Consider the following 26,605-nt stretch of genomic DNA (forward strand, 5'->3'; position numbering starts at 1 on the left):
GAGGCCAATCCGTGGAGTAGGAGGAGGAGAGGGCAATGGGTGGCTCCTCTTCTCTGTCTCCCCTATAGGAGGGATGCCTCTGGCCTGATCCTGCAGGGCCCATTTTCTCCTCCAGTGCTCAGTTCCTCCAGATGCAAGCGTGGCCTCTCAGATTGCCTGGGGTTGAGCTAGATGATCCTTGGGGTGCCATCCACTTCTATAGTTCTATGAAAGCACCACTGGAGGTCTCACAAGCCAAGGCATTGAGAGCAGGAGAGGTCCTGCTGGAAAGGAAACAACCAGTGCAACTGTTTTAAAACAGGAATCCAATGTGTTTGTTGTGGGGGGACTCAGTGGGGAGGGGTAGTCCCTGGATGCCACCTTGATCTCCTTGGGCAAAGAGGTGGGAGAGAAATGCCATTCATAAAGAGAGGCAGCCCAGCCAATCATCTGGCTGCTGCATTTTGGGCCAGTTCCCGAGTCGCCTTCAAGGGCAGTTCCACACAGAGAGCGTTGCAACCATCCCATCTGGTGCAGAGCAGGGAAGACCAGGGCCATGTCCTCTCTGTCCCAAAAGGTCTGTGGGGTGGGGAACTAGCCTGAGCTGGACATGGGCACCTGAGCCTCAAGCGACCATGATGGACCCAGGAGTGCCCTCAAGTATTCATCACTGGGGAGGGGGCATGTTAAGCAATGTAACATCATCATCATTACTGTTAGTTCCCTGTCTGTAATCCGAATCTCCTAGAGCAGATTACAAAATTTTAAAAAACCAAAAAAAGTTGAAAACACACTACAGTGGTACCTCAGGTTAAGAACTTAATCCCTTCCGGAAGTCCGTTCTTAACCTGAAACTGTTCTTAACCTAGACACCACTTTAGCTAATGGGGGCTCCTGCTGCCGCTCTCCGATTTCTGTTCTCATCCTGAAGCAAAGTTCTTAACCCAAAGTACTATTTCTGGGTTAGCAAAGTCTGTAACCTGAAGCGTCTGTAACCTGAAGCGTCTGTAACCCAAGCTACCACTGTACTCTCATAGAAAGGCGACTCCTACTTTATTTGCTTTTGAGAGCACACAGATGCACCCGTCTCGCATGCTTGAGTAAAGCAACTCCAGGGCAGGAGGAGAGTAGGGGCCACGTGTAGATCAATTCCCACACTGAGGTCAAAAACACACAGATAAGCAGCAGGACTTCTTCAATAATAGTTTACTGAGCTTTCAAAGCATACAGTTCTTACTGGGTCCCCAGTGAGGCACAAAACTTAGCTCCTGAGAGCAAATCCAGTTTCAGCAGTAAACAAAATACAGCACACAGGATATCTAAGTCAGGCACACAAACCGGCAGAAAGGAGCAAGGGAGGAAAGAGGCTGGAAGGACGCAGGGCAATGGATCTGTGTCTTTCGCTTCCTGTCGTCTGGGAGGGAAGTCAGCAACTCAGCATATTCAGGGGCTTCATGAATAAAAGCTTTCTGCCGGCTGCTTCCAGGCAAATGGGCATCCCAGAAACACACACTGTGATTCTTGGTATGTTGCCATATCAATTGTTTTTGAAAGGTTATCACGATGTGGTCTAGAAACCAGTTTGGAACAATATATCGCCCGGCCCTAATCCTCACTGACCACCAGCAATCCAGATAAACACTCCTTTATAAATAAAGCACTTTTTGCAATCTTTTCATTTAAACTGCTTCTCCTCTGTGAGGTTGTTGATGGTTTGAAGGGTTTCAAGTACTAAAGTTCTTCCTGTCCGTGAGTCTGTTGATTTAGAACTTCCACTAGGACTGAACCTCTATCTACTTTCCTCATATTTATAAGGTTTGTGTTTCGTGTGAGTTTGTTGACATAAATCAAGGGTTCCATTCTGACTGAAGCTGCTTCCACAGTCCATACATTTAAATGGTTTCTGCCCTGTGTGTCTGCTGATGTTTTCTAAGATTTCCATTCTGACTGAAGTTCTTTCCGCACTCCATGCATTTATATGGTTTCTCCCCTGTGTGAGTCCGTTGATGTCTTCTAAGTGTTCCATTATCATTAAAGCTCTTTCCGCACTCCAAACATTTAAATGGTTTCTCCCCTGTATGAATCGGTTGATGTATATTGAGCTGTCCACTCTGACTGAAGCTCTTTCCACACTCCATACATTTAAATGGTTTCTCTCCTGTGTGAGTCTGTTGATGGCTTTGAAGGGCTGCATTGAAACTGAAGCTCTTTCCACACTCCATACATTTAAATGGTTTCTCTCCTGTGTGAGTCCGTTGATGTCTTCTAAGTTTTCCACTATCACTAAAGCTCTTTCCGCACTCCATACATTTAAATGGTTTCTCCCCCGTGTGAGTCTGTAGATGTGTTTTAAGGTTTCCATTGAAACTGAAGCTCTTTCCACACTCCAAACATTTATATGGTTTCTCCCCTGTGTGAATCTGTAGATGTGTTTTAAGGTTTCCATTCTGACTGAAGCTCTTTCCGCACTCCAGGCATTTAAATGGTTTCTCCGCTGTGTGAGTCCGTTGATGTGTTCTAAGTGTTCCATTTTCACTAAATCTCTTTCCGCACTCCAAACATTTAAATGGTTTCTCTCCTGTGTGAGTCCGTTGATGTCTTCTAAGTCTTCCCTTATCACTAAAGCTCTTTCCGCACTCCAGGCATTTAAATGATTTCTCCCCCGTGTGAGTCTGTTGATGTCTTCTAAGTTTTCCATTGAAACTGAAGCTCTTTCCACACTCCAAACATTTATATGGTTTCTCCCCTGTGTGAATCTGTAGATGTGTTTTAAGGTTTCCATTCTGACTGAAGCTCTTTCCGCACTCAATGCATTTAAATGGTTTTCCCGGTGTGTCAGCCAGTTGATGTCTTCTAAGGGTTGCATTGAAACTGAAGCTCTTTCCACATTTCATGCATTTAAATGGTTTCTCCCCTGTGTGAGTTTGTTGATGTCTTCTAAGGGTTGCATTGAAACTGAAGCTCTTTCCACATTCCATGCATTTAAATGGTTTCTCCCCTGTGTGACTCCGTTGATGTCTTCTGAGGCTTCCACTATCACTAAAGCTCTTTTCACACTCCATACACTGAAACGGTTTCTCCCCTATGTGAGTCCGTTGATGTCTTCTAAGGCTTCCACTATCACTAAAACTCTTTCGACACTCGATACATTTATATGGTTTCTCCCCTGTGTGAATCCTCTGGTGCAATTTAACATATCTATTCTGACTGAAGCTCTTTCCACACTCCATACATTTAAATGGTTTCTCCCCTGTGTGAGTTTGTTGATGTGATCTAAGGGTTGCCTTGGAACTAAAGCTCTTTCCGCACTCCAGGCATTTAAATGGGTTCTTCCCTGTGTGAGTCTGTTGATGTAAAGTTAAGTTTCCCCTATGACTGAAGTTCTTCCCACACTCCCTGCATTTAAATAATTTCTGCCCTGTTTGAGTCTGTTGATGTATTCCAAGTTCATCACTTCGACTGAAGCTCTTTCCACACTCCATACCTTTAAATGGTTTCTCCCCTGTTTGAGTTTATTGATGTGAGATATGTGTGCTCATTCAGTGAAGCATATTCCACATTTCACACTTTTTAATGGCTATTCGTAATGAAACGAAAGGTTCCCCATCTCCCAGAATTCTGACTGTCTTCTGTATCACCTTCTTCAGAATGGGCGGAAAGGCAATCCTAATTTGGTTTCAAGGAAGAGAACAAAGGGAAAGAGAACACATCAAATGCCATTAGCAGCTTTTCTTATTTCAACATTTCCTATATTCCCCCGCCTCCTACCCAGTTTTTAGGAAATGAAGATGCAATGATGTCAAATGATAGTAATGCATCACCACCTTTCACAATCCTCACTCATTGTTAATAGCACAATATGATCTTGGAATACAGCCTTTTCAAATTAATTGTTTCCTCACAGGAAAGGCAGCTGCTCTCTGTCCATGAAGAGGTCCCCCTTTTCTCTGGTTCATCATTCCTTTGGACATTCCCCATCCTCGGCATCATAATCCTCCATCCACCTCTATCTCTCTCTCTTTTTTAAATCAGTTTTTACTGATTTTCATTATTACACATACACATAGAATACATACACTCATTATACATTTATCCATCCACCTAAGCCTTAAGCTCTGCCGAGCTTCGGACTTCCCTTCATCTCTTCGGTAAGTATCATATAGTTATAACATCGCGTATTCTATTTAATACTATTTTGTCTTATGCCGTTAGAGTTACTCCAACCCTGCCAGTGTCTTTAAAGTTTTACCATTTTCTCTTACATATACCAAATATTTAATCCAATTTTCAACAAACTTCTTTTCATCTTGGTCCCGTATTTTTCCCGACAATCTAGCCAATTCTGCATAATTCATCATTTTGGTCTGCCATTCCATGATTGTAGGTAGAGTATCAGTTTTCCAGTTCTGGGCCAACATAGTTCTAGCTGCTGTCGTGGCGTACAAGAAAAGATTTTTATCCGTTTTAATTTCCATCCCTTTCAATCCCAATAAAAAGGCTTCAGGTTTTTTTAGAAAAGATTTTTTTGTACTTATTTATTTATTTATTTATTATAAATATTTTTTATTGATTTTCCAACATACATTTATAATATCCAATCGAAATTTATCACATATTTTCTCTTTTGGACTTCCTTCAGCCTCTCTAACAATCATCCATTATTCAATTTTTTAATTACACATTTCCTAATTTTTATATTGCAATTTATATACCTTCACCCTCTTATTTTTCTTCTACACAATATTCCTCAAACATTCACAGAGCTTCTTGAAATCCCACTAGCGTTGTTTGCTCATCACATATACATTTCAAATAATATGAAAATTTTCCCCAATCTTCGATGAACTTTTGGTCTCGTAGATATCTGATCTTCCCCGTTAGTTTATCTAGTTCTGCATAGTCCATCAGTTTCATTCTCCATTCTTCTAACGTTGGTAGTTGTTCCTGTTTCCATTTTTGGGCCAGTAGTATTCTCGCTGCAGTTACTGCGTATTGGAAAAGTTTACAGTCCTTTCTATTTATCTCATTTCCTACTATTCCTAAAAGAAAAGCCTCTGGTTTCTTAACAAATGTATATTTCAACATCTTTTTCAACTCATTATATATCAGTTCCCAGAAACCCTTCACCTTCTTGCAATCCCACCACATATGGTAAAATGTTCCCTCTTTTTCTTTACATTTCCAACACTTATTACATGTTTTATACATTTTTGCCAATTTTACGGGTGTAATATACCATCTATAAACCATTTTCATCACATTTTCCTTTAACGCAGTGCATGCCGTAAATTTTATATTTTCATTCCATAATTTTATCCAGTCATTGAACTGTATATTATGACCCAAATCTCTGGCCCAGTGTATCATAACCGATTTAACTTCCTCGTCTTTTGTATACCATTCCAGCAACATTTTATACATTTTAGATAAAATTTTGTACTCATTATTTATTATTTCCATTTGAAATTTTGATTCTTTTTCATCAAAACCTCTTTCTTTAAAATCCTTTTTAAACATTTCATTAACCTGATAATAATGCAACCAATCATATACATGCTCCTTCACATCTTCATAAGGTTTCATTTTCCATTTTCCTCCTTTTACTATCAATTCCTTTGTCGCAATTTTTTTATATTCCACTCCACTTCTTTATTTATTATCATAGCAAATTGTGTTTGCAGAGCTTTTATATTCTGTTTTATTTTCAAATTGTCTGGTTTCTCAATAAATTTTTGTTCATTGTCCATTATTTGTCTTAAAATTTCTTTCTTGCCTTTCTCTCTGCTTTTATTTTTTATTGCGGATAAAAAATCCTCTCATCACCGCCTTGCTAGCATCCCACACTACATTCATTTTTGTACCCTTATTACAATTGTTCATAAAATACTCCGCCAGCTTCTTTTGTGCCTCCTCTAAAAAATTTTGATCATCTAGAAGGTAGTCATTAATTCTCCATCTGAATGATGGAGTATTTCTTCGTAACCTCTTATTTCACATTTGATTGGATTATGATCTGAGATCACTCTTGGTTGAATTTCAACTTGCATGATTCTTGGAGTTAGTTCATTAGATACCCATATTTGATAGATTCGCGACATTGACTGATTCGATTCTACATAAAACATAAACTGTTTGTCAAGTGGATGTCTCAGTCTCCAAATGTCTATTAAGTTACAATTCTTAATCATGGAGAAAAAAGTCTTGGGTAGTTTTCCCTCTTTACTCATTCCTGATGCTCTCAGTCTATCCATTTCCATTGACACTACTCCATTCATATCTCCCATTATTATAATCTTTTGGTCCATATAATCAAACAGTTTCTCTTCCAAATTTTTATAAAAATCAGTCTTGTTTCCATTTGGTGCATAGATCCCGACTGTTATTATTTTTTCACCTTGCCACTTGATCTGGATTGCAATTATTCTTCCTTCATCTTTGAAAATTTGCTGAGCTTCAATTTTATTTCTTATATACAATACCACCCCTCTCTTTTTGTTTTTGTCTGACGATATAAATTCATTTCCTAGTCTTTTGTTGATCAAAACTCTTCTATGTCTTCTCGCCACATGTGTCTCTTGTAAACATATTATATCCAAATTTTCCTTTTTTAGATATTGTTCAATTTTATTCCGTTTTTTTCCTATCGTTCATCCCATTAATATTCAAAGTCCATAATTTTAACGCCATCTTGGTATCCTAATTAATTAAATTTTATTTAAAATTTTATAATCTTTCTTCTTCTTCTTCTTCTTCTTCTTCTTCTTCTTCTTCTTCTTCTTCTGTTTCTTCCATCTTCTTCTTCCCCCTCTCCCAATCCACTTTCCCCCGTAGCTCCTGCTCCTGCTGCTGCACCTCTTATTTCTTCCTCTTCTGGTCTTAATTCCTTGTATCTTCTCAGAAACTTGCTTGCTTCCTCTGGGCTTGTGTGTTTGTGTTTCTTACTTTTATAGAAAAAAGAGATCCCCTCTGGAAATTCCCACTTGAATTCTATTTTGTTCTTCTTTCAAATTTGCACCAATGGTTTATATGGATCTCTCAGTTTCAACAGTCTGATCGGTATATCTTTAAAAATAATTATATAATTCCCATCGATATTCAATCTTTTCTCTCTGTTCTTCTGCAAGATCATATTTCTCATTTCTCTGTCCTTGAATATAATTAGACAGTCTCCCGGAGATTTCCTTGTCTTAGTTGTTCTTGCCTTCATTCTAAATGCATTTTGCACTGTCATAGCTACCTCCTCTGGTTGAAGTTCTAACCATTGTGCTATTTCTGCAATCAGTCTCTCTTTAATATTTTCACCCTGTATCTCTAGTACGGCTCTCAACCTCAAATTAGTCTCCCGCTGCCTCAATTCATTCATAGCAATCGCATCCAAGACTTCTTCTTGTGTTTTATTAATCTCCGACATTTCTACCTTTATTTTCTCCTCTTCTCTCCTCACTTCCCTCATTTCCTGTTTTGTTCTCTTCATCCCCTCCTCCAACGTTTGTGTTCTCTTAGTCACATCTTTCAATTGTCCCTTTAATTCATTTAATGTTTCATCAATTTTTTTGTCCATTTTTCCAATCCTTTTGTCCATTTGTTCTAATTTGGCCTCTAATTTTTTTTCACTCTGCTTTAGATCATTTTTAATTTCTCCAAACATTTTCAATATTTCTCCCTTAAAATCTGACTCTTGTTTTGAGCTTCTCCTATCTGCCGGTGTCCCCCCTTCACTTGTTTTTTTCTGCTGGTGCGACATATCTTTTAGTCTCTTCACACTCCTACCAAAGTTAATTAATGCACCAAAATTAGCACAACCAGTATATAAGGCCCAATACAATATTTAGCAAAACCCAATAACATATAAAAACTAACACCGAACTCCTCCGATCAATATATCAACTCAGGTATTTCCTACATCACAAAATAAATGGCCAGAATAAAAATAAAATATAACCCAATGGAGATACTCTTATTATCTTAAAAAATCCCAAAAGAGAGAATATAATCGTGATACTACTTTTAGCCTTTTTGTTAGGAGAATTCACTAATTCACAGTCCTCAAATTTCAATTTTTTGCCAAGGTTTTAAAACTTTTCATTAATGAAGAGACGATAGAAAGACGAAAATCTTCTTGCCACCACTTAGGCTAATTCCAATCCGTCATTTCGAAAATAAAATGCAACAGGGGAAGAAAAGGACCAAACCATAAAAAAGTAAAAAATAATATATTTTCTCAGTTTTGTTATTACCAGTTATTTTAGATTTTAATTATACTCAAATTATAATCCAGTGTAGTCTTCAAACTCTCCAGTCCCAGATTAGTCCAAGGAAGGAAGTAAAGAAGTAGCAGAAAACCATAAAATAAGTCCCACAAAAAAAAAGAAAAAGGGAAACAAACAAACAAAATTATATCCAGAGCCTTATCCATTCGTTAAAACCACTCTACAAAGCTTCTGCAATGGTGTTATACTCCAACGACAAGAGAAGGAAGGGGGGGGGAGGGGGAGTGGGGGCAGTGTTTTTTTAGAAGTTAATTTTGACGCTCACCATCAACCCTTAAAACCTGTGGCATTGTTCAATTTCAAAAGTCAGATTATTATAATCTATTACAGAGCATAAAACTTCCCCTTTTATCCGTTAAAATATTCACTTCTCCAAAAACGTTGCTGGTATTTTTCCAGAGTATAGCAATGTAACAGTGGCGACGGAAGTCCTTACATCCAGTTGCGCAGTTCTTTATTAAAAGTGAAACTAAGAATTCCTTCTAATCTTGTCTCTTTCTTTCCCCCACCAACACACCGAAGATTTGCCAAAAATAACAGTCAAACGTCCCTCTGCTTCCTCTTCTGTTTCTTTTTTATCTTATTGCTAGTTCTTAGCTATTTTCTTAGCTTAGAAGTTTTAGAGGAGAAAGCGGCAACGACCGCTAGCCATTACTCACACAGCTTGCTCCCGCTCTGCTGACAGTTCTGCGTCTGTTTTCAATTGCAGATACAGCTGAACTCCACATTTAATTCTTTTTGCTCCGAAACCTTCCTTTAGCCTTGAACTTCCGAATTCTATCCCAATTAGGTCCGAATTTCTTAAGCTTGAGTGTCGGTCGCTTCCCTTGCAAGTTCAGGGCTACACTTTTTAGAGGATAGTTAATGGCTTCCCTCTGCCTGCTTCTCTCTCCGCCGTACTCTTCACCCTTACAGGGCTACCTGACGGCCAGGCGATTTGCAAATTGGCTTGCCGGGAACCAGACCCTCAATGTTCTCCACTGAGGGTATTTTGGGGGGCTACTGCGCCCTGTAGCACACCTTTTTTCCTCAAAAAGCACGGAATCTCCCAGCCGGGAAGATTCCCACTTGCGACAGGTTCGCGCTCAACAGGAAGTCCGCGTACTTAAAGATTTTTTTAAGCTCATTATATATTGATTCCCAAAAACCCTTCACTTGCCCACAAACCCACCACATATGATATAAGTCTCCTTCTGCCTCACCACACTTCCAACACTTCCTATTTTTTATTCTATACATCTTTGCCAATTTTACCGGTGTGAGGTACCACCTATATATCATTTCCCACATATTTTCCTGTAAGGCCGTACACGCCGTAAACTTCATATTGACATTCCATAATTCACGCCATGCTATAGTCTATATTATATCCAAAATCCATGGCCCACTTAATCATGGCTTCTTTTACCTCCTCATCTTTAGTAAACCAGTCCAGTAATAAGTCATACATTTTGGACAAAAGTTTGTTGCTACCTTCTATAATATTGATTTGAAATTTTGATTTCTTTTACTCAAATCCCAACCTTTTTTAATCCTTTTTTAGTATCTCATTAACTTGGTGGTGTTGTAACCACCCTGTCAATAGGTTCTTTATTTCTTCATACGTCTTTAACTTAATCCCCTGCTCCGTTTTCATAACAAACTCTTCATAAGTAGCTCTCTTTCCTTCCATATTAGTTTTTTTTGTAATTAATACGTCAGTTGGTGAGATCCACCAGGGGGTTTTCTTTTCTAACAAATTTTTATTTCTTACCCAAACATCATATATGGGTCCTCTAATTATAAGATTTAAGAAACCCCTGTGGACCTTTGCTTTACCATACCACAGGTACGAGTGCCACCCGTACCTGTTGTCAAATCCTTCTAAATCTAGAAGGTCCGTATTCTCTAGTTTTATCCAATCTCTTATCCATATTAAGCAAGCTTCTTCATAATAAAGAATCATGTCTGGCAAGGAAAAGCCACCTCTTTCTTTTTTGTCCACTAAGATCTTCATTTTTATTCTTGGTCTCTTTCCCTGCCAGACAAATCTTGCCAATATTTTCTGCCATTCTTTACATTGTTTCAACCCTTTGATCACTGGTACTGTTTGGAATAAGAATAGCATTCTAGGTAAGACATTCATTTTAATCACTGATATTCTCCCTAAAAAAAGAGAGTCTCAGTCTATTCCAGATATCCAAGTCTTTCTTAATTTCTCTCCATGTGGTGTCATAGTTATCTTTATATAGATTTATGTTTTTTGCTGTCAACCATATTCCCATATATTTGACTTTGTTAGCCGCTGTGATTCCTGTCTCTTGTTGCAGTTCTTCTGTTTCTTCTTTGCTTATGTTTTTCACTAACATTTCAGTCTTGTTCTTATTAAGTTTAAACCCCGCTACTTTGCCAAATTCTTCTATTTTTTGTAGTGCCTCTTTTAAGCTTTTCTTTGGATCTTCCAAAGTTAATACTATATCATCCGCAAACGCTTTTATTTTAAAATCTTTATGTCCAACCTTAATCCCTTTAATTTCTGGATTTTCTCTCATGGTCTTGTTGAATACCTCTAGTACAGTTAAAAACAACAGGGGGAATAGAGGACACCCCTGTCTCGTCCCTTTTGAGATATCAAAAATCTCTGAAACATTATTATTTATAATGAGTTTGGCTGTTTGATTGTGATATATTGTTTCTACACCCTTCATAAATTCCTCTCCTATTCCCATTATTTTTAAATTCTTTTTCATAAATTGCCAGGAGACATTATCAAATGCTTTCTCCGCGTCGATAAAAATCAACACTGCTTGTTTATCAATTCTGTTTTCTAAACATTCGATAATATCTAATACCATTCTCACATTATCTTTCAGCTGTCTCCCCGGTAAAAAGCCAGCTTGATCTTTATGGATTACTTTGTTTAGAAGCCTTTTCAGTCTTTCCGCCAAAACATCTGCAAATAATTTATAATCATTATTCAGTAATGAAATGGGCCTGTAATTTCTAACTTCTAGGCCATCAGTATCTTTTGGGGGGATTAGGGTTATATAGGCTTCTTTCCACGTATTTGGGATTTTGCCTTTTTTCAAGATATTGTTCATAACCTCACATAATCCTGGTGTTATTTGATCACATAATATTTTGTAGTATTTAGCCGATATTCCGTCTGTGCCTGGAGATTTCCCAATCTTCATCTTCTTTATTGCCTTTCTGACTTCTTGTTCTGTGATTAACTGGTTCAGTTGTTCTCTTTCTTCTTTTGTAATTTGTTGTAATTGATGTTTTTGTAGATATTCCCCTATTCTATGATCGTCTTCTTTCTCTTTCTTATATAACTCTTTATAGTATTTCTGGAAAGCCCTTCTTATCTCTTTGGGATCGTCTATTATCTTTTCTCCCTCTCTTATTTTACATATTATATTTTGTTTTTTTCTTGCCATTAATTGCCATGCCAGATATTTTCCTATTTTGTTAGCAGACTAGAAGTTCTTTTGTCTCTTCATTTTAATTCTCCACTCTACTTCCTGATTCACTACCATGGAAAACTGAGTTTGCAACATCTTTATATTTTGTTTTATTTTTTTCATCTTTTGGTTTAATTGTTAGCAGTCTTTCATTCGCCACAAGGTATGCTAAGATTTCCTCTTTTTTCTTTTCTCTCCCCCTTCTTTGATGACTGTTTTATTAAATCAAAAAGCCTCTCATAACGGCTTTGCTTGCATCCTATACTATTTCTATGGGTGTTTCTTTATTTAGGTTCCAGTTAAAATATTCTGTAATTGTTTCTTTCGCTTTATCTATTATCTTCTGATCATTAAAGAAGCTTTCATTCATTCTCCATCTAAATGATGAAGGGTCTTTTCCTCTCACCTCCAAATACACTGGATTATGGTCAGATAAGAGTCCGTGGCAGGATTTCTGGTTTAAATGACCTCGGGACTAATTCTTTTGATACCCAGATGTAGTCTAATCTTCCCCAGCTTTGATTTGGACTCGAGAAAAAGGTGGGTTGTTTCATTGTGGGGTTTTTAAGTCTCCATATATCTATTAGTCCCGTAGTATCCACCAGGTCAAAGAATGACCTGGGTAGTTTACCCTCATTTGTATCTCTTTTTCTTATGGATCTATTCAAATCTGGGATGACCACACCATTAAGATCTCCCATTAATATCAGATGTTGGTCTAGGAGGTCAAGCAATATGTCTGCTAATTTCAAATAAAAGTCTGCTTTTTTATCGTTAGGAGCATAGACTCCAACTAGGTTTATACTCTCTCCTTGGAAAGTTATTTGTACTATTATCACTCTTCCTTCTTCATCTTTATAGATTAATTTTGGGTCATATTTTTCTTTTATATAGAACACAACTCCTCTTTTTTATTTTTGTCAGAGGCAATAAAATCTTTCCCCAATCTTTTATTACTTAAAATCCTCTTATGTTTTCTTGCAACATGGGTTTCTTGCAGGCAGATTATGTCAAGATTCCGTTTAATCAGCACATGTCCAATTTGATTTCTCTTATTTTTATTATTAAGTCGGTTCACATTCCATGAAAATATTTTTAAGGCCATTTTTATTTAATTACCAACCAAAATTAAGTCCTGTTTTAACCTTGGTGTTCTTTGCTGTCTGTTTCTTCCTCCTCCTCCTCCTCTTCTCCCTCTCCTCTCTGTTTCTCCTGTTGTTCTTCCTCTCTTCTTTTCTTTTCCACCTTCCCCAGCTCCTTTTCATATCTTCTGGCAAATTTCTCGAGGTCCTGGGGGTTAAATAGCTTAAATCTCTTATCTTATCATTGGCCACAGTGATCCATGCGACGGTCATCTCCAGGCTTGACTACTGTAATTCGCTCTATGCGGGGCTGCCCTTGAAGCTGTCCCAGAAACTCCAGCGGGTGCAGAATAATGCAGCGAGGATCCTCACGGGGTCTCTGCCATGTGAGCATATTCACCCAGTGCTTTTCAAGCTGCACTGGCTCCCGGTGGAGTACAGGGTCAGGTTCAAGGTGCTGGTTTTGACCTTTAAAGCCCTTCACGGCCTAGGACCCTCGTACCTATGGGACCGCCTCTCCCAGTATGCCCCACGGAGAGCCTCAAGGTCCATAAATAGCAACACCCTAGTGGTCCCGGGCCCTAAGGAAGTTAGATTGGCTTCAACCAGAGCCAGGGTCTTTTCAACACTGGCTCCGGCCTGGTGGAACGCTCTGCCTTATGAGACCAGGGCCCTGCAGGATCTGATTTCTTTTTTTTTTTAATAAATATTTATTAAAATTTTTCATCTTAATAAAAAAAATCAAAAAAGAAAAAACAAAAAAAATTAAAAACACATAAAGTTTACAATCCGTATTTTCAATAACATATTTCCCTGACTTCCCCACACCTCCCCTTCTTATATTCCAATTCAAATTGTTAGTTCAACAAGTTCTTATCCCCAATTTTTAACCTTTTTATATTTAGTTCATTTAAAAAACAAACAAACCAGTTTTAACTTATAAACATACATCAGTGCTCATTCATAAAACCTTTTTCTAAAGTCGACCCAAATTCCCTTCCACGAATTCCCCAATTTTCATACTAATAACAAAACAAAATAAACAACAGATTATAATTGTACACCCTTTGGATTCCCAAACCCCACACCCCCTTTCCCGGTTTCAATCCCCAACAGATGTCCATCAGTCTTAATCTACTATCAGCCTGGAGACCTCACGTCCGAGGCTCTTAATTCTCTCTAAATTCCTCTCTGCCGGTTTTTTTGATAGTCTTTAGTATTAAACACCAGATCTCGGAGAAGCTCTGTCCCCATAAGGTCCATGTTTCTTCCAGCCAGACCTCCATACTTAAAAGTGGAGCCCGAATCTTGTTTCTTACTCCTTTTAAGTCCAATTGTCCCGAAAGCTCCAACTTCCACCTTAATCAAATTTGTAATCCATAGGTCTTCAGATCTCCACATAAGGAGATCTCTCCATTCTTCAATCTCCAATTCAAACCAGATTTTCATCATCCAGTACTTATTTTCCTTTGTAACCATCATGTCAGGCCTTTGGCTCGATTTCTTATTTTCCTTTGTAACCATCATGTCAGGCCTCTGGCTCTCCTTTGTCATCTGCAAAATTACAGCTCCTCCTTCCTTTTCCTCAGAAACAACATATGTCTCCTCCACACTCTCAAAACTCTCAAGTTTCTCTTTTTGTCCAGCTGCATGGGCTTCCTGAGTCAAATCCTTATCAAATTCAATGATATTATTTACTGTTAAGTTCAGAGTTGCAACATTTGTAGCCAAAACATCCATTTGGCCTTGTAGCTTTCCCAAGAGAACAAAAACTCTGTCCAACCCAGCTTGAATTTTCCCTCCTCCAGCCATTCTTGTAATGTCCCAAATCCCCCTCTAGAGGGATTTTGGTAACTTAATATTCTTTCCAGTTCAAATCCAAAAATCAAGTTAGTTTGTATCAGTTCTTCCTTGTTTTCAACAAAATATAACCAAATTGCAACAAATATATCCAGCAGAGACAGCAGAAACAAAGTTCTCTTTTTCCTTCTTGACAGCTAATTTTAACAGCTGTCAAACTCTTCTATATCTCCTCAACAGGCTCTCTCACGGATCACTCCTGGGTCCGGGGTGGCGGCACTTCAGCTCTCAAAATTAGCTCTTATCCTCCAATAAAATTATTTATGCTTATACTGCCAAATCGTGAAATTAATGTCTTTTACCCAATGAAGAAAAAGAAATTCTCTCGACCTTAGTTAACTAGTCCTTGCTTTAAATTATTTACAAGACGGGGAGGCGGACTTCCTGTTTGCACCTTCCCCGATCGTGCCAAATTCAACAAAAAAATTCCTTTACAAGTCCAATTTCCGTACTACTCACGGGTTGTTACTTTTAGAATCCAATTGTTCACAAGAAGAAGTCAGCGCTCTCCAACCATGGCATGCGGCTTCACTCCGCATGAGGAGCAGTCGACTCTCAGCACCGCGCCGCTCACCCCGTCCCCCATTCTGAAGCCTTTAAAAAGGCTCCTTCGCAGGTCGGGGGCGCAAATGGTGCCCGCCGAGTCACCAGGTTCACAGGCTTCAGCGCCTGTGATTTCTGAGGGTCCCCGCGTTGCCGCAGCGGCAAGACCCAGCTCCTGCGAAGCCGATTCCCTCCGGAGCTCGGAGGGAATCCGCCATTAGCCGATCACGCTAACCCGGAAGTCCTGCAGGATCTGATTTCTTTCCGCAGGACCTGTAAGACAGATTGGTTCCGCCTGGCCTTTGGCTTGGAGCCAATTTGATTCCCTCCCTCTCTTTCTTTTTTCTTTTCCTTCTCCTCCTGCGATGAGGCTACATTTTAATATTTTAATGTTTCAATATTTTAATGTTGTATTTTAATTTTGTTTTTAAGTTGTAATCATTCAACTTGTTTTTATTCTTGCTTGTAAGTCGCTCTGAGCACGGCCTTGGCTGGGGAGGGCGGGGTATAAATAATAATAATAATAATAATAATAATTATTATTATTATTATTATTATTATTATTATTATTATTATTATTATATTTATAATAAAATGAGATCCCCTCCGGGAATTCCCACCTGTATTGAATTCCCTTTTTTTAACTGACCCACTAGTTGTTTATTGATGTCTCTACGTCAAAGAAATCTGGCTGGAACCTCCTTGAATACAATAATTGCCTTCCCATCAATGCATAAGTTTTTATTATAATTTAATCTCAATATCTCATTCCTCATGCCCATAGAGTTGAACATAACCAGTACATCCCCCAGCAATTTCTTCCCTCTCACTCTGGCAGATTTTACCTTTATTCGAAATGCATTTGTTATTGTATAGCCTATCTCCTCTTTCCTCGTGTCCAGCCAGTTTGCTAATTCTTTAATTAATGTAGCTCTTATATTTTTGTTTATCCCCTCAGGAGTACCTCTGAATTTCAAATTCAACTGTTTCTGCCTGATTATTAGCATTGACATATTATCCAGTAGTTCTTCTTGTGTTTTACTTATGTCCTTTATTTCTCCTCTGATCCTGTCTCCTTTTTACTTTCCTTTAGATCTTTCTGAGCCCTTTTCATTGACTCTTCCAACACTTTAGATCTTACCGTTAAGTCCTTTACTTTACCTGTCAGTTCTCCCACCACCCCCTCCAGTTTCTTATCTAATGTATCCTGAACTTCTAACAATTTTTTCTCAATATATTGTTCATTTTGTTCAAACTCCTTTCTTATTTCAACCATCAACGCATCATAGTCCTTTATCTCTTTCCCATTCTTGCCATTCTCCTGTCTAGATGGTCTTCTTTCTCCTGGTGTTCCCACTCCTTTCTTCATTCTGTCACAATTGCTTAATCAGATATTTATTTACTAATGTTATTCTAATTTCCACCCCTAGGGGTCGCAAGTTAACGTATACTGTTTTTCAAATTTCCCAATTGCAGTTCCCCTCTTTCCCCACACAGTGGCAGCAGTTCCCGTAAATTCAATAAAAATCCTTCCTTAAGTAAAGTTACTTTCCGTTTCTTTGTTCTTCAAATGGAATTTCCCCTTTCACGTGGCTGGAGGACCAGATGGGGAGACTGCCATAGAGTGTCAGGAAGAAAGGCACAAAAAGTAAAGAAGGGAATGAAACCTCCAAAACACGGAGAGAGCAGAAAGTGAGGGAGGGAGAGCAGATAAAAGAGAGAAGGGGGGGAAGGGGATACACGAGGGGCGATAGAATAAGGGAAGGGAGGAAAAAATAGCAGGAAAGAAGAAGGGGGGGAGAGGGGGAAAAACAGGAGTAAGAAGTAAAGATAAAAACAAAAGTCAAAGACTTGTTCTTCGTGTTGTACTCCAAATACAAAATCTCTTTTTTTCCGGTTCCTTATCAGCTTAATCCATAAATTCTCCACTCAAGACCGGTAATCAAGCATTATAAAGCGTACCGTTTATCTCCTCCCCCACATAGAGGGAGTAAAAAGCAAAGGAGAGGCTCAGATAGAACTTCAGCAGATATTCACAGCAATTCACAGCAATCCCCAAGTCTCTTCTTTCTTGCTCCTGCAAATGTACCCAGTGTTACTCCAACATAGACTTCTGCCCAACCTCTTTACAAACAGCAGGAAAAAAGCAGAGTTCACGGGTGTTCACTGGTGGGCATTTTAAGCTCACTCTCTGACCACTGGCACAAGACGCTTCAACCAAGACGATACAAAGAAGTTTTTCCTCCCCTTCTATGCCTCTCTGTTGTTTCCCCACAAATCATTACCTCGGAACATAGTAACCAAGGATTTTCTGCAAACCTCACTTGGCGGCTGCTTTCTTACTTTCAGTCCTCTCTCAGTCTTCCGCCAGATGCCATTTTCTCCTTACCGCTGGGACGGACTCCCTTTTTTCGCCCTCAGCACTCCGAATCTTGTTAATTTTCTTTTTTAAAATCCGCAGATAATAACTGCTTTAGTTTTAGTCCAGATTTGTTTTCTTTGTTTGGAAGCGGGCCGCTTTCAGTCGAAGCTTGAGACTGCACAGCGCGGGGTCTGCTGCTTCCCCTCGGTGCCTGCAGCTCAATCCCGTCCCCAAGCTTCAGTTTAGCTTTAAAGCCTGTGAAACAGGAGAGAATGCCCAGGCTCTGCCAGGTACTCTGCCCCCCAAGATACTCCCCTCAGGGTATGGAGGTCCACGTAGCCTTCGTAGCCCCTCTAAAGCCCCCGCACTGCTCGAGACCCCCGGGAGGGCTACCTCGTGCTTCTTTCCCTGATCACAGCTCAACCGGAAGCCCCCATCCACCTCAATCTCTTAATGAATCACCTGCACAGTCCCATTGGCCTCAGGAGGTCCATACGGACGATTATGTGATACCCAGGTCTATGTCTTATCCATTGGTCTGTGGTCTGGGTCAGTCAGAGAACTAGTAACAAGGCTTGGTGCTTGGTGCCAGCTGAATGGGTGCTCAGGGAAGCTCCTGTTCTTGGAGATGAACCTCTGTTTACATGCCTTGCATTGCATTGAGAGAGCAGGAGAAGCATAAGGAAAGCAGCTGGCAAATGGGAATCCCAGACGGAAACACCCACCCTAATTGTTCTTTTTAATGATGATGTGCTGCCTGATCTCGTGCCCCTCTTCTGACGCAGGACTATCCTAATCTGGCACTGAAAAAACTGGATATTAAAGGCAAAGAAATAACAGTACTTAGTGGAAACTTCAACCTTGAATATATGGTATTTATTCATTGATGGTCTGAAGTTGTGTTATCTCTGGAGACAAGAATTTATTCCTGATTTGTCTTAAGTATCATAATTATAGGATGTCTTGGGGTGTTAGAGGAGAGGCGGTACCTTTGGTGGGGGAAATGTCATGCACCTTCTTGGGTAATCTATCCACCATTGCACTCAGCTCTCACCTGTGGCTTCCAGAAGCTGTCAGCATGCAACAGGGGCCACAATCCCAGGAATGGCTTCAACCGGCCGGCAAAACCAGGTGAGGATAGCTGATGGGTCTCAAATTCTTGGTGGGTTGGGGAATTCTGTTGCAGGTGAAGAAAGACCCTGGTGGATGGAGAGGGTGAGAACAACAGTGAATCCCACAGTCAAGAAGGCAGATTCTGCCCATCCTGCAGAGGAAAGGGAAGGGAGCCCATCGAGAAGGAAAACTCTGGTCCTAATGCTTTGCTGCCTCATGGCTTATCTTCAGGAGAAGAAAAGGCTATGGAGGAAAACCTTACACAAATCTTGAGTGGAGTCTCTAAAATGCTTGGATAGTGCCCTGCACACCTCCTGCCATCAACTCCTGCAGCCGAGCTGGTGCCTAACATACTGCTCTGCTGAGAAGGGGGTCTTGTTGTCTAGGCAGCCCAGGACCCCACAACACTTTCCCCAGGCTTCCATTGCTGCTAACACAGCAGTTTCAGGCGGAGAAATGAGCTCAGACCTGTGTATCAATATCTCTCCAATGTGGAACAAGGGAAACAGAAATGCCACTTACATCATACAGCACTGTAAAAGTATTCAAAATATTTGATTGTTGAAGAAAAGACCACCATGTATCAGGTGGCCCCTTGAAAACTTATAAAAGTCTTGTGCCTGGAGCTTTTGGGGGTGCAGGACCAGGAAAGCTTCTGCAACCATTAACCTTCCAATTGGGATTCAGGCCTCATCATGGAACTCACACTGCCCTGGTTGCTGTGATTGATGATCTCCAAATGGTCTAGAGTCTGAGGGGGAAGCTGTTTCCTGGTTCTGCTAGATCTCTCAGTGGCTTTGGAGACCTTTGGCCATGGTATCCTTCTTGACCCTCTAGGGGAGATGGGGGAACTGCTGTGCAGTGGTTCCCCTCCTTCCTCCTGGGCCATGTCCAGAAAGTGGTGTTGGGGGATGAGTGTTCAGACCCCTGGGCTCTCACTTGTGGGGAGCCTCAAGACTCCATCCTCTCCCCCATGCTTTTTAAGATTTATACAACACTGGTGGGAGAGATCATCAGGGGTTTTGGGCTGGGTGATCACCAGTATGTGGGTGAAAGCCAGCTCTTCTTCTCATTTAAATCAGAACCAGTGAAGGTGGTGAATGCCCTGTGTTGGTGCCTGGAGGTGGTTTGAGGATGGGTGGCAGCTAACAGATTGAGGTTGAATCCTGACAAGACAGAAATACTGTCCCTGGTCCTGAATGGGGTAACTGTTGCCCTAAAGGACCAGGGGCACAGCCTGTGGGTCATTTTGGATTCACAGCTGTCCATGGAGGCGCAGGTCTGTTCTGTGTCCAGGGCAGCTGTCTGCCAGCTCCATCTGGTACGCCGGAAGAGACCCTCCCTGCCCTCAGACTGTCTCACCAGAGTGGCACATGCTCAGGTTATCTCCAGTTTGGACTACTGCCATGTGTTGTACATGGGGCTACCTTTGAAGGTGACTCAGAAACTGCAACTAATCCAGAATGCGGCAGCTGGACTAGTAACTGGAGCAGCCGCGGAAACCACATATCACTTGTCCTAAAGGATCTTCCCTGGCTCCCAGTGCATTTCCAAGCACAATTCACACTGTTGGTGCTGACCTTTAAAGTGCCATAGTTGCATTTTTCAGGCATAGAAAAGTATTGATCTAATGTAGAGAGATCAATCATTCCTGGTCTATTGCTTCAAGAAGGTTCTGGTGGTTTTGCTCTGTGTGAGTCAAAGCTGCAGTTTACTCCAGCTGGAACATTTTAGCTGATAAGGGAGTTTCCTTTCTGCTGAGAGCAGGTGGTGGGATCAGTTGTAATGAGGTTATGCTGAACCTTCCTTGTGTTTGGGAACCAGATGAAGCTGGTTAAATGGGAGTGAGCCAGGCTTGTTATCCCGTCCCAACGTTACTCTGACACTGAATTGTTTATAAATTGCAGTATTGAAAGGTGCCTGGTCCCACTTCCTATTCTGCTATTTCTCTACTCTGCTTGTGTGTGTCTTACTTGAGTGCTAGATTCAGGCAGGTAGCTGTATTGGTCTGACGCAGTCAAAATTAATAAAAAAGGAATTTCAGAAATAGACTTGAAAGAGAAGTTGCTGAATTACAACTTATTACTAAACTGAAAACAATGGAGAGACCTGGTCTGAACAGAGATATTGGATTCTTGTCTCATTACACATACTAAAGCTATTTTTGGTCATCTGCATACTATCCCATGCTTTTTCCTGTAGGACTAATTGCAGTCATTAACAGTCGTCAACAGCTTTACCATACCCATCTCCTACTACCCTTCTGAGAAAAACCCCAGCCCACCCTCCCACTATATATAAGGGTCTGGGGACTTCTGTTTCAGTGTATCTGAAGAAGTTTGCATGCACACCAAAGGTTATACCCAGGACAATCTTACTGGACAATTCTTTTTATTTACTTGAGTGCTGTTTTGGTATGCCAAGTTAAGTTTTTATTTAAGTTAAGTCTTTGCTATGTTTTGGATCCTGTTATGCTTCTTTCCATTCAGTAATGAATTTATTTGCTGAATAAAATGTTTGCTGCCTCTATGCGTTTTTTCCTACTCTGCTAAATATACGTCAGACTTGCTCTGGAGGTCATTATGGAGGAGCAAGATCTGCGAGCTGAAGTCCTCAACAGCCTCGGCCCTGTAGACCTGAAGGAGCGTCTCCACCCCCATGGCTCAGTCTGGGCACCGAGGTCCTCTTCTGAGGGTCTTCTGCTGGTTCCTTCCCTGCGAGAAGCGAAGTTACAGGGAACCAGGCAGAGGGCAAGGAAATGGGCAACTATCTGACATTTGGAAGACAGCTGAAGGCAGCCCTGTATCAGGAGGATTTTAATGTTTGATGTTTTACTGTCTTTTATATGTGCTGTAACCTGCCCAGAGTGGCTGGGGAAACCCAACCAGATGGGCAGGATATAAATAGTACAACCATTCTTATCATCTTGTGTTTTTTTGTAGTTATTTTGGAATTCATACTGCAATATCAGCTCACGAAATGTTATGGGTGGAGAAAATCACAGTTACCATAAACGATAATCCCACCTACAAACTCTCATTCACACACAGTCTGTCAATTTGGAGGGGGAGGTCACACACCTCACCTGTGCTAATACTGGCAGTTTTTCGCCTGCACAGGCACACCTGGTGTGTAGAGACTCCAGCCCCAGGCACTGTCTATCAAGAAAATGGGTCCTTTGACTGGGAAGATTCATGGAGTCGCTGTCATCAGATGCTGATGGGTTGTATCTCAGCTTGTCAGTCACACTGCCTTCAAAGAATAAGAGGAACAGAAATGCTTTTGAGGTGCAACTTCTGTATCAAGCCTGAGAGCTATTCCATGAACTCTGCACCCCTGTTTCTGATGACAGGTGTACATTAGCCTCATCCTCAGTGGAAAAGACAATAAAGATGGAAGCCTGAGAGAGAGGAAAAGGTTTCTGGCTGCTTCCTGGGTGGGATTGCGGAAACAAAGAGCTGCTTCTGAGAAGGCCTCCCCCCTCCCCTCTTCCTCTCAGGATTTCTTCTCCTCTCCAGGGGACCAATGGCTGGACTGGGCAGAATCACTGCGTCTGGACATGGCAGGGGCTTATAGGGGCTCATGGGGTGGGAAGAGGATGGAGCTTGCAGGAAGGGATGAGGGGACTGGACCCCCCACTTTCCAGGGATCCCTCTGGTTGCCTTGAAGGGATGGCCGATTCTTGGGTGGGAGGGAGAAGCCAAGGCGGCCCCTCTAGAGATCCTCAGGGGGCGCCACCATGGAGAAGTCTCCCCAAAGACTGGTTTCCTATCTCTCCCTCCCCCAATGCTGCCCTTCCCTGCCCCAGGGATGCTCCCCCTCCCCACTTCATCGATTCTCTCCCTCTGTCCCAGAGTCTCCCCTGCACCTAGAGGCCCCCACTCCTTGGCGCGACTCACCCCTCGCCCATTTCTCTGTCCAGAGGGGCCCCCTTAGATGAGCAGGGGAGGGAACTTCCGGGTTAGCGCCATCGGTAATGGCGGAATTCCTCTGACCAGGAGGAATTTGCTCTGTGGGAATCAGGTCTGGCTGCCACGGCGAAGGTGGAGACCCCTCAAAAATCACAGGCAGGTGAAGCCTGTGAACGTGGGATTCGGCGGGCACCTTTTGCGCCTCCCCCACTCACAGGGAAACACGATTTCGGGGCTCCGGAGCGAAGTGGGGTGAGCAGCGCGGTGCTGTGAATTGACTGCTTTTTCCACGGAGTGAAGCCGCACAGCCGTTGCCGGAGAAGCGCTGACTTTTTCCTGTGGACAATTCTATTCTAAAAGCAACTACCCGTGAGTAGAACAAATTGGAAACTTTTTAAAGGAGAAAAAAAAAGACTTAATTTGGTATTGTAGCAGGGAGGCATAAACAGGAAGTCCGCCTTCCGCTTTTGTAAATAGATCAAAGCAAAGAGGCTGCAAGCTAAAGTCTTGGAAAGCCGATCAGAAAGGACTAATTTTTCAACACCAAAAAATAGCTTCCCCTTGGAAGCAGGAGAAGAGGGGGGGGAGTTTTGGACTATATTTACCTGCAAGAGAGAGGGAAGGAAGCTAAAATTCCACCACTCAGAACCTGGGAATGGGCTGCCAATAGGACAATAAGGCTGCCGTACTTTGAAATGTGCACTGACTGTGAATATATCATCCGCTGACAGCTAGCTGAGTAAGAGAGATACATTGTTTCTAACTGTCCTCTTCTGATCTTAAAAAGGAGGAAAAGTAACTGGAAATTGAAACTAACTTTCCTGCTTCAGCTGTGTTTTAAAAGGCATTATTTTGGATTAATACAAGTACGGATTGTAACTGTTTCCCCCTAGAGGAAGTTTCTGAAACTGTTACGTTGGATCAGAGGAATTTATATAAGGACTTGCTTGAAAATAAAACCCCAAGGTGGTTGTCACCAATGGAAGCGAAGGCTCAGAAAAACTCAATATGGAGGCCAAATGGCCGAAATATTGTGAAATTTTGGAACAAGAGGGAGACAGATTAAAACTGCAGAGTTTTGAAAAATTAAAAAATAGAGTACGAGATTGGCTTCATTACTACCAGATAATGGAGGCATATAATTTGGACAAAAAAATTGGCTTTCAGGTGGAAAAATCAAAATTGGAAACAGAATTGCTAGATCCCAAAATTAAGAACTTGTCAAGAATGTATAACTTGCTGTTGAAATGGAACACTCAGGATGAAACGGTGAAATCTGCTATGATTAAATGGGCACAAGATGTTGGACACAACATTATGATGGCTGACTGGGAACAGTTATGGACCACAGGTATGAAGTTCACGGCATGTAATGCCTTAAGAGAGAATATAATGAAAATGATCTACAGGTGGTACATGACACCAGTCAAGCTTGCAAAAATTTATCATTTGCCCGATAATAAATGTTGGAAATGCAAAGAGACTGAGGGTACATTCTTTCACCTTTGGTGGACATGCCCAAGGATCAAGGCTTTCTGGGAGATGATCTATAATGAAATGAAAAAGGTATTTAAATATACCTTTCTGAAGAAACCAGAGGCCTTTCTCCTGGGCATGGTCGGCCAATTGGTGCCAAAGAAGGATAGAATTTTCTTTATGTATGCTACAACAGCAGCAAGAATACTTATTGCAAAGTACTGGAAGACACAAGATCTACCCACCCGGGAAGAATGGCAGATGAAGGTGATGGACTACATGGAACTGGCGGAAATGACTGGCAGAATCTGAGACCAGGGAGAAGAGTCGGTGGAGGAAGATTGGAAGAAATTTAAAGACTACTTACAGAAACATTGTAAAATTAATGAATGTTAGAAGGATGTTGGGATGAAGTTATGTGGTTTTAGCAGAAATGTTATAAAGGTTTAGGAAAAAACAGACTGTTAATTGGTGAAAGGAGGGAAAGTAAAGTTATATTATATTAAGATAAATTACAGGACAAAATTTGGAAAAGATGGAAAGGATTTGCTGAAATAGTTAACTGAACTAGAATACAAAAAAGGGAGGTGTGAGGAGGTCAAGGAAACAAGCAAATGAAAGATAAGTTATGGGAAGATTCGCTGTGTTTTTTCTTAATGGATTTTATTTTTCTGTTTTCTTCTTTTTCTTTTTCTTTCTTTTATTTTCTTTTTTTCCCCGTATTGTGATGTGTTGTTTTGTTTTTGTTTAATATGGTGTTCTTATTTTTTCTTTTTGTAATCTTTAAAACTTTAATAAATATTATTTTTTTTTAAATAGACGAGCAGGGGAGGGACAGGGGGGTCTCTATCCAGGCGTCCCTCACTCCCATTAACCCTTTCATGGCCCACCTCTCTCCGCGCGGAACCCACAGCGCCCCAGGGATGCCTGCGCGGGGGAAATGGGGCGAGGGCGCTTCGCTGGGATCCCCTGAATGGGTGGTGCATGGCCCCCCCGCCAAGGCACCCAAGGGGCCAAGGAAAGCCCCCTTCACAGCACGCGCGCAGGGATCCAGGCCCCACGGAAGGCGCTTGGGGGAGCTGGAGGGGGTCTCTGGATCCTTCTCTCCCCTCCCCCCGCGACCCCTTTACCTCTTTGTCCTCGCTCCCGATTCTCCTTTCCTTTCCTGCAACATCCACGGAGGGGGGGGGGTCCTGCCGCCCCTCCTTCCCTTTCCAAACGCGCGCGCCCCTAGAGCTATGGAGCAGAGCAGCAATCCGGCGTAGAAGCTCCACTTGCGGACGAAGCAAGCAGTTTGAGAGGGGGGGCTCTCTCCCCTCATTCCAGAAACAGAAGCCGGATTGCGGGGAGGAGGAGCAGAAGGAAAAGGTGCAACATACCGGGGGGGATGTTTGAGGGTTTGGGGGCGGCGTGAAAGCAGGTTGTGACGGGAAGCGAGGGAAAGAATTGTTTTTCCCCTCCCCTCTTACTAGGAGAGCGCGGGAGGGGCTGATCCAGGAAATCCCGCTGCAAAGTGGGGTCCCCCCCTACAATGTTTACATTGCAAAATCCTTCCCTCCCCCCGCCCCCCACGCCATGATCTTAGATCCATTCCATGTTTTTGGTATTTGTGCACATTGAGCAGCGGGTTGGACTCTGTGACTCCTGTGTTACGGGGAAAATAGGGCTTGGGCTTTTGCACACACACACACCCCAACACAATTCTTCCCTTGTGTCTCCCTCAGAGGCGACACAATGAGGCCAGGAAGAAAGCAAGGCAGCTGTTGATCTGTTTGCGGGCAGAGCCCCCCCCCCCATGCGAGGAGTGACGCAGACCAGAACTAAAGCGCGTTGCAATTTGCACACCCTCAAATAATTGCCCCCCCCGTCACAGAGAGAGCACCCCAAAAACATCCCCGGTTGCGCCACAAAGTGAGTTGTACATGGAAATCAGCTCAGACTCCATGTTTTGGCAACATGACAAGTCTGTCTGTCAACCGGGATGCCTGACGATTCCTGCTCCCTGCCTTTTCCTGGCCAGCCTGAGAGAGCATTGGAAAGGGTGGATTTCTTGACTCCAGAATCCATCATCGCAGACCCGTTTCATTCAGGCCTAGAGACCTGCTCTTTGGCCCAGTCTGCTTGGATCATGTGGATCATCAATGGGTCATATGGATCATCACTTGATCATCCATGATGTCATACCCATCTCACGGAGGGGGGGGCTCAGGAAGAATCTCCTGCCGCGTGACTGGGGGAGTCTGGAGGCTGACGGGGGTCAGACAGGGCTGCTGTTTTGCTCTCCTTACTATTTCAGCTCAGATTTTCCTGGCAGAAGTTACATTTCATCAAGAAATGGGTGGATTCATTGAGGAAAGAGGCAAACGTGTATACTTTGTTACCACCCAGTGAGTTGAGTTGCAAAGGCCATTTGCAGAAAGGCTCCTATTGTATCACCTGCGGCTACATGTTTTGATCTTTTTGCGGAAATGTTTTCATCGGGCTGAGACCATTTAGGGCTTTCAAGGTCAGCACCAACACTTTGAATGGTGATCAGAAACGGATCTAGAGCCAGTGAGGATTTCTT

General features: G+C 41.8%; 3 protein-coding genes across 7 annotated transcripts in view; 1 reads left to right on the forward strand and 2 right to left on the reverse strand.

Moving 5' to 3' along the window:
• Positions 1–21,897, reverse strand: part of LOC310743001 (uncharacterized protein) — a 34,948-nt gene extending 13,051 nt beyond the window's left edge. Inside the window, exon 1 of the mRNA XM_083573026.1 lies at positions 21,738–21,897. The gene's annotated coding sequence lies outside the window, so the exon portion shown is untranslated. The remainder of the gene's footprint in view (positions 1–21,737) is intronic.
• LOC310744064 (uncharacterized protein) overlaps positions 1–26,605 on the forward strand; it is a gene marked incomplete at its 3' end in the record, with an annotated part of 46,040 nt that overhangs the window by 469 nt on the left and 18,966 nt on the right. The window lies entirely within an intron of this gene.
• On the reverse strand, positions 1,171–25,223 carry LOC310742968 (uncharacterized protein). 5 transcript variants are annotated; one of them, XM_083572937.1, is made up of 2 exons: positions 25,170–25,223; positions 1,171–3,645 (listed from the first exon to the last, which is right to left on the reverse strand). In XM_083572937.1, exon 2 carries the CDS (start codon positions 3,459–3,461, stop codon positions 1,872–1,874), a length of 1,590 nt encoding a protein of 529 aa, XP_083429063.1. In that variant the 5' UTR covers positions 3,462–3,645; positions 25,170–25,223; the 3' UTR covers positions 1,171–1,871. The 5 variants fall into 5 exon arrangements, with proteins under 5 accessions (XP_083429063.1, XP_083429064.1, XP_083429061.1 ...); XM_083572938.1 differs by lacking the exon at positions 25,170–25,223 and adding an exon at positions 18,915–18,936; XM_083572935.1 differs by lacking the exon at positions 25,170–25,223 and adding an exon at positions 18,594–18,675.

Source organism: Podarcis filfolensis, assembly GCF_964270895.1.
Source record: "Podarcis filfolensis genome assembly, chromosome: 10".
Classification (NCBI taxonomy): domain Eukaryota; kingdom Metazoa; phylum Chordata; class Lepidosauria; order Squamata; family Lacertidae; genus Podarcis; species Podarcis filfolensis.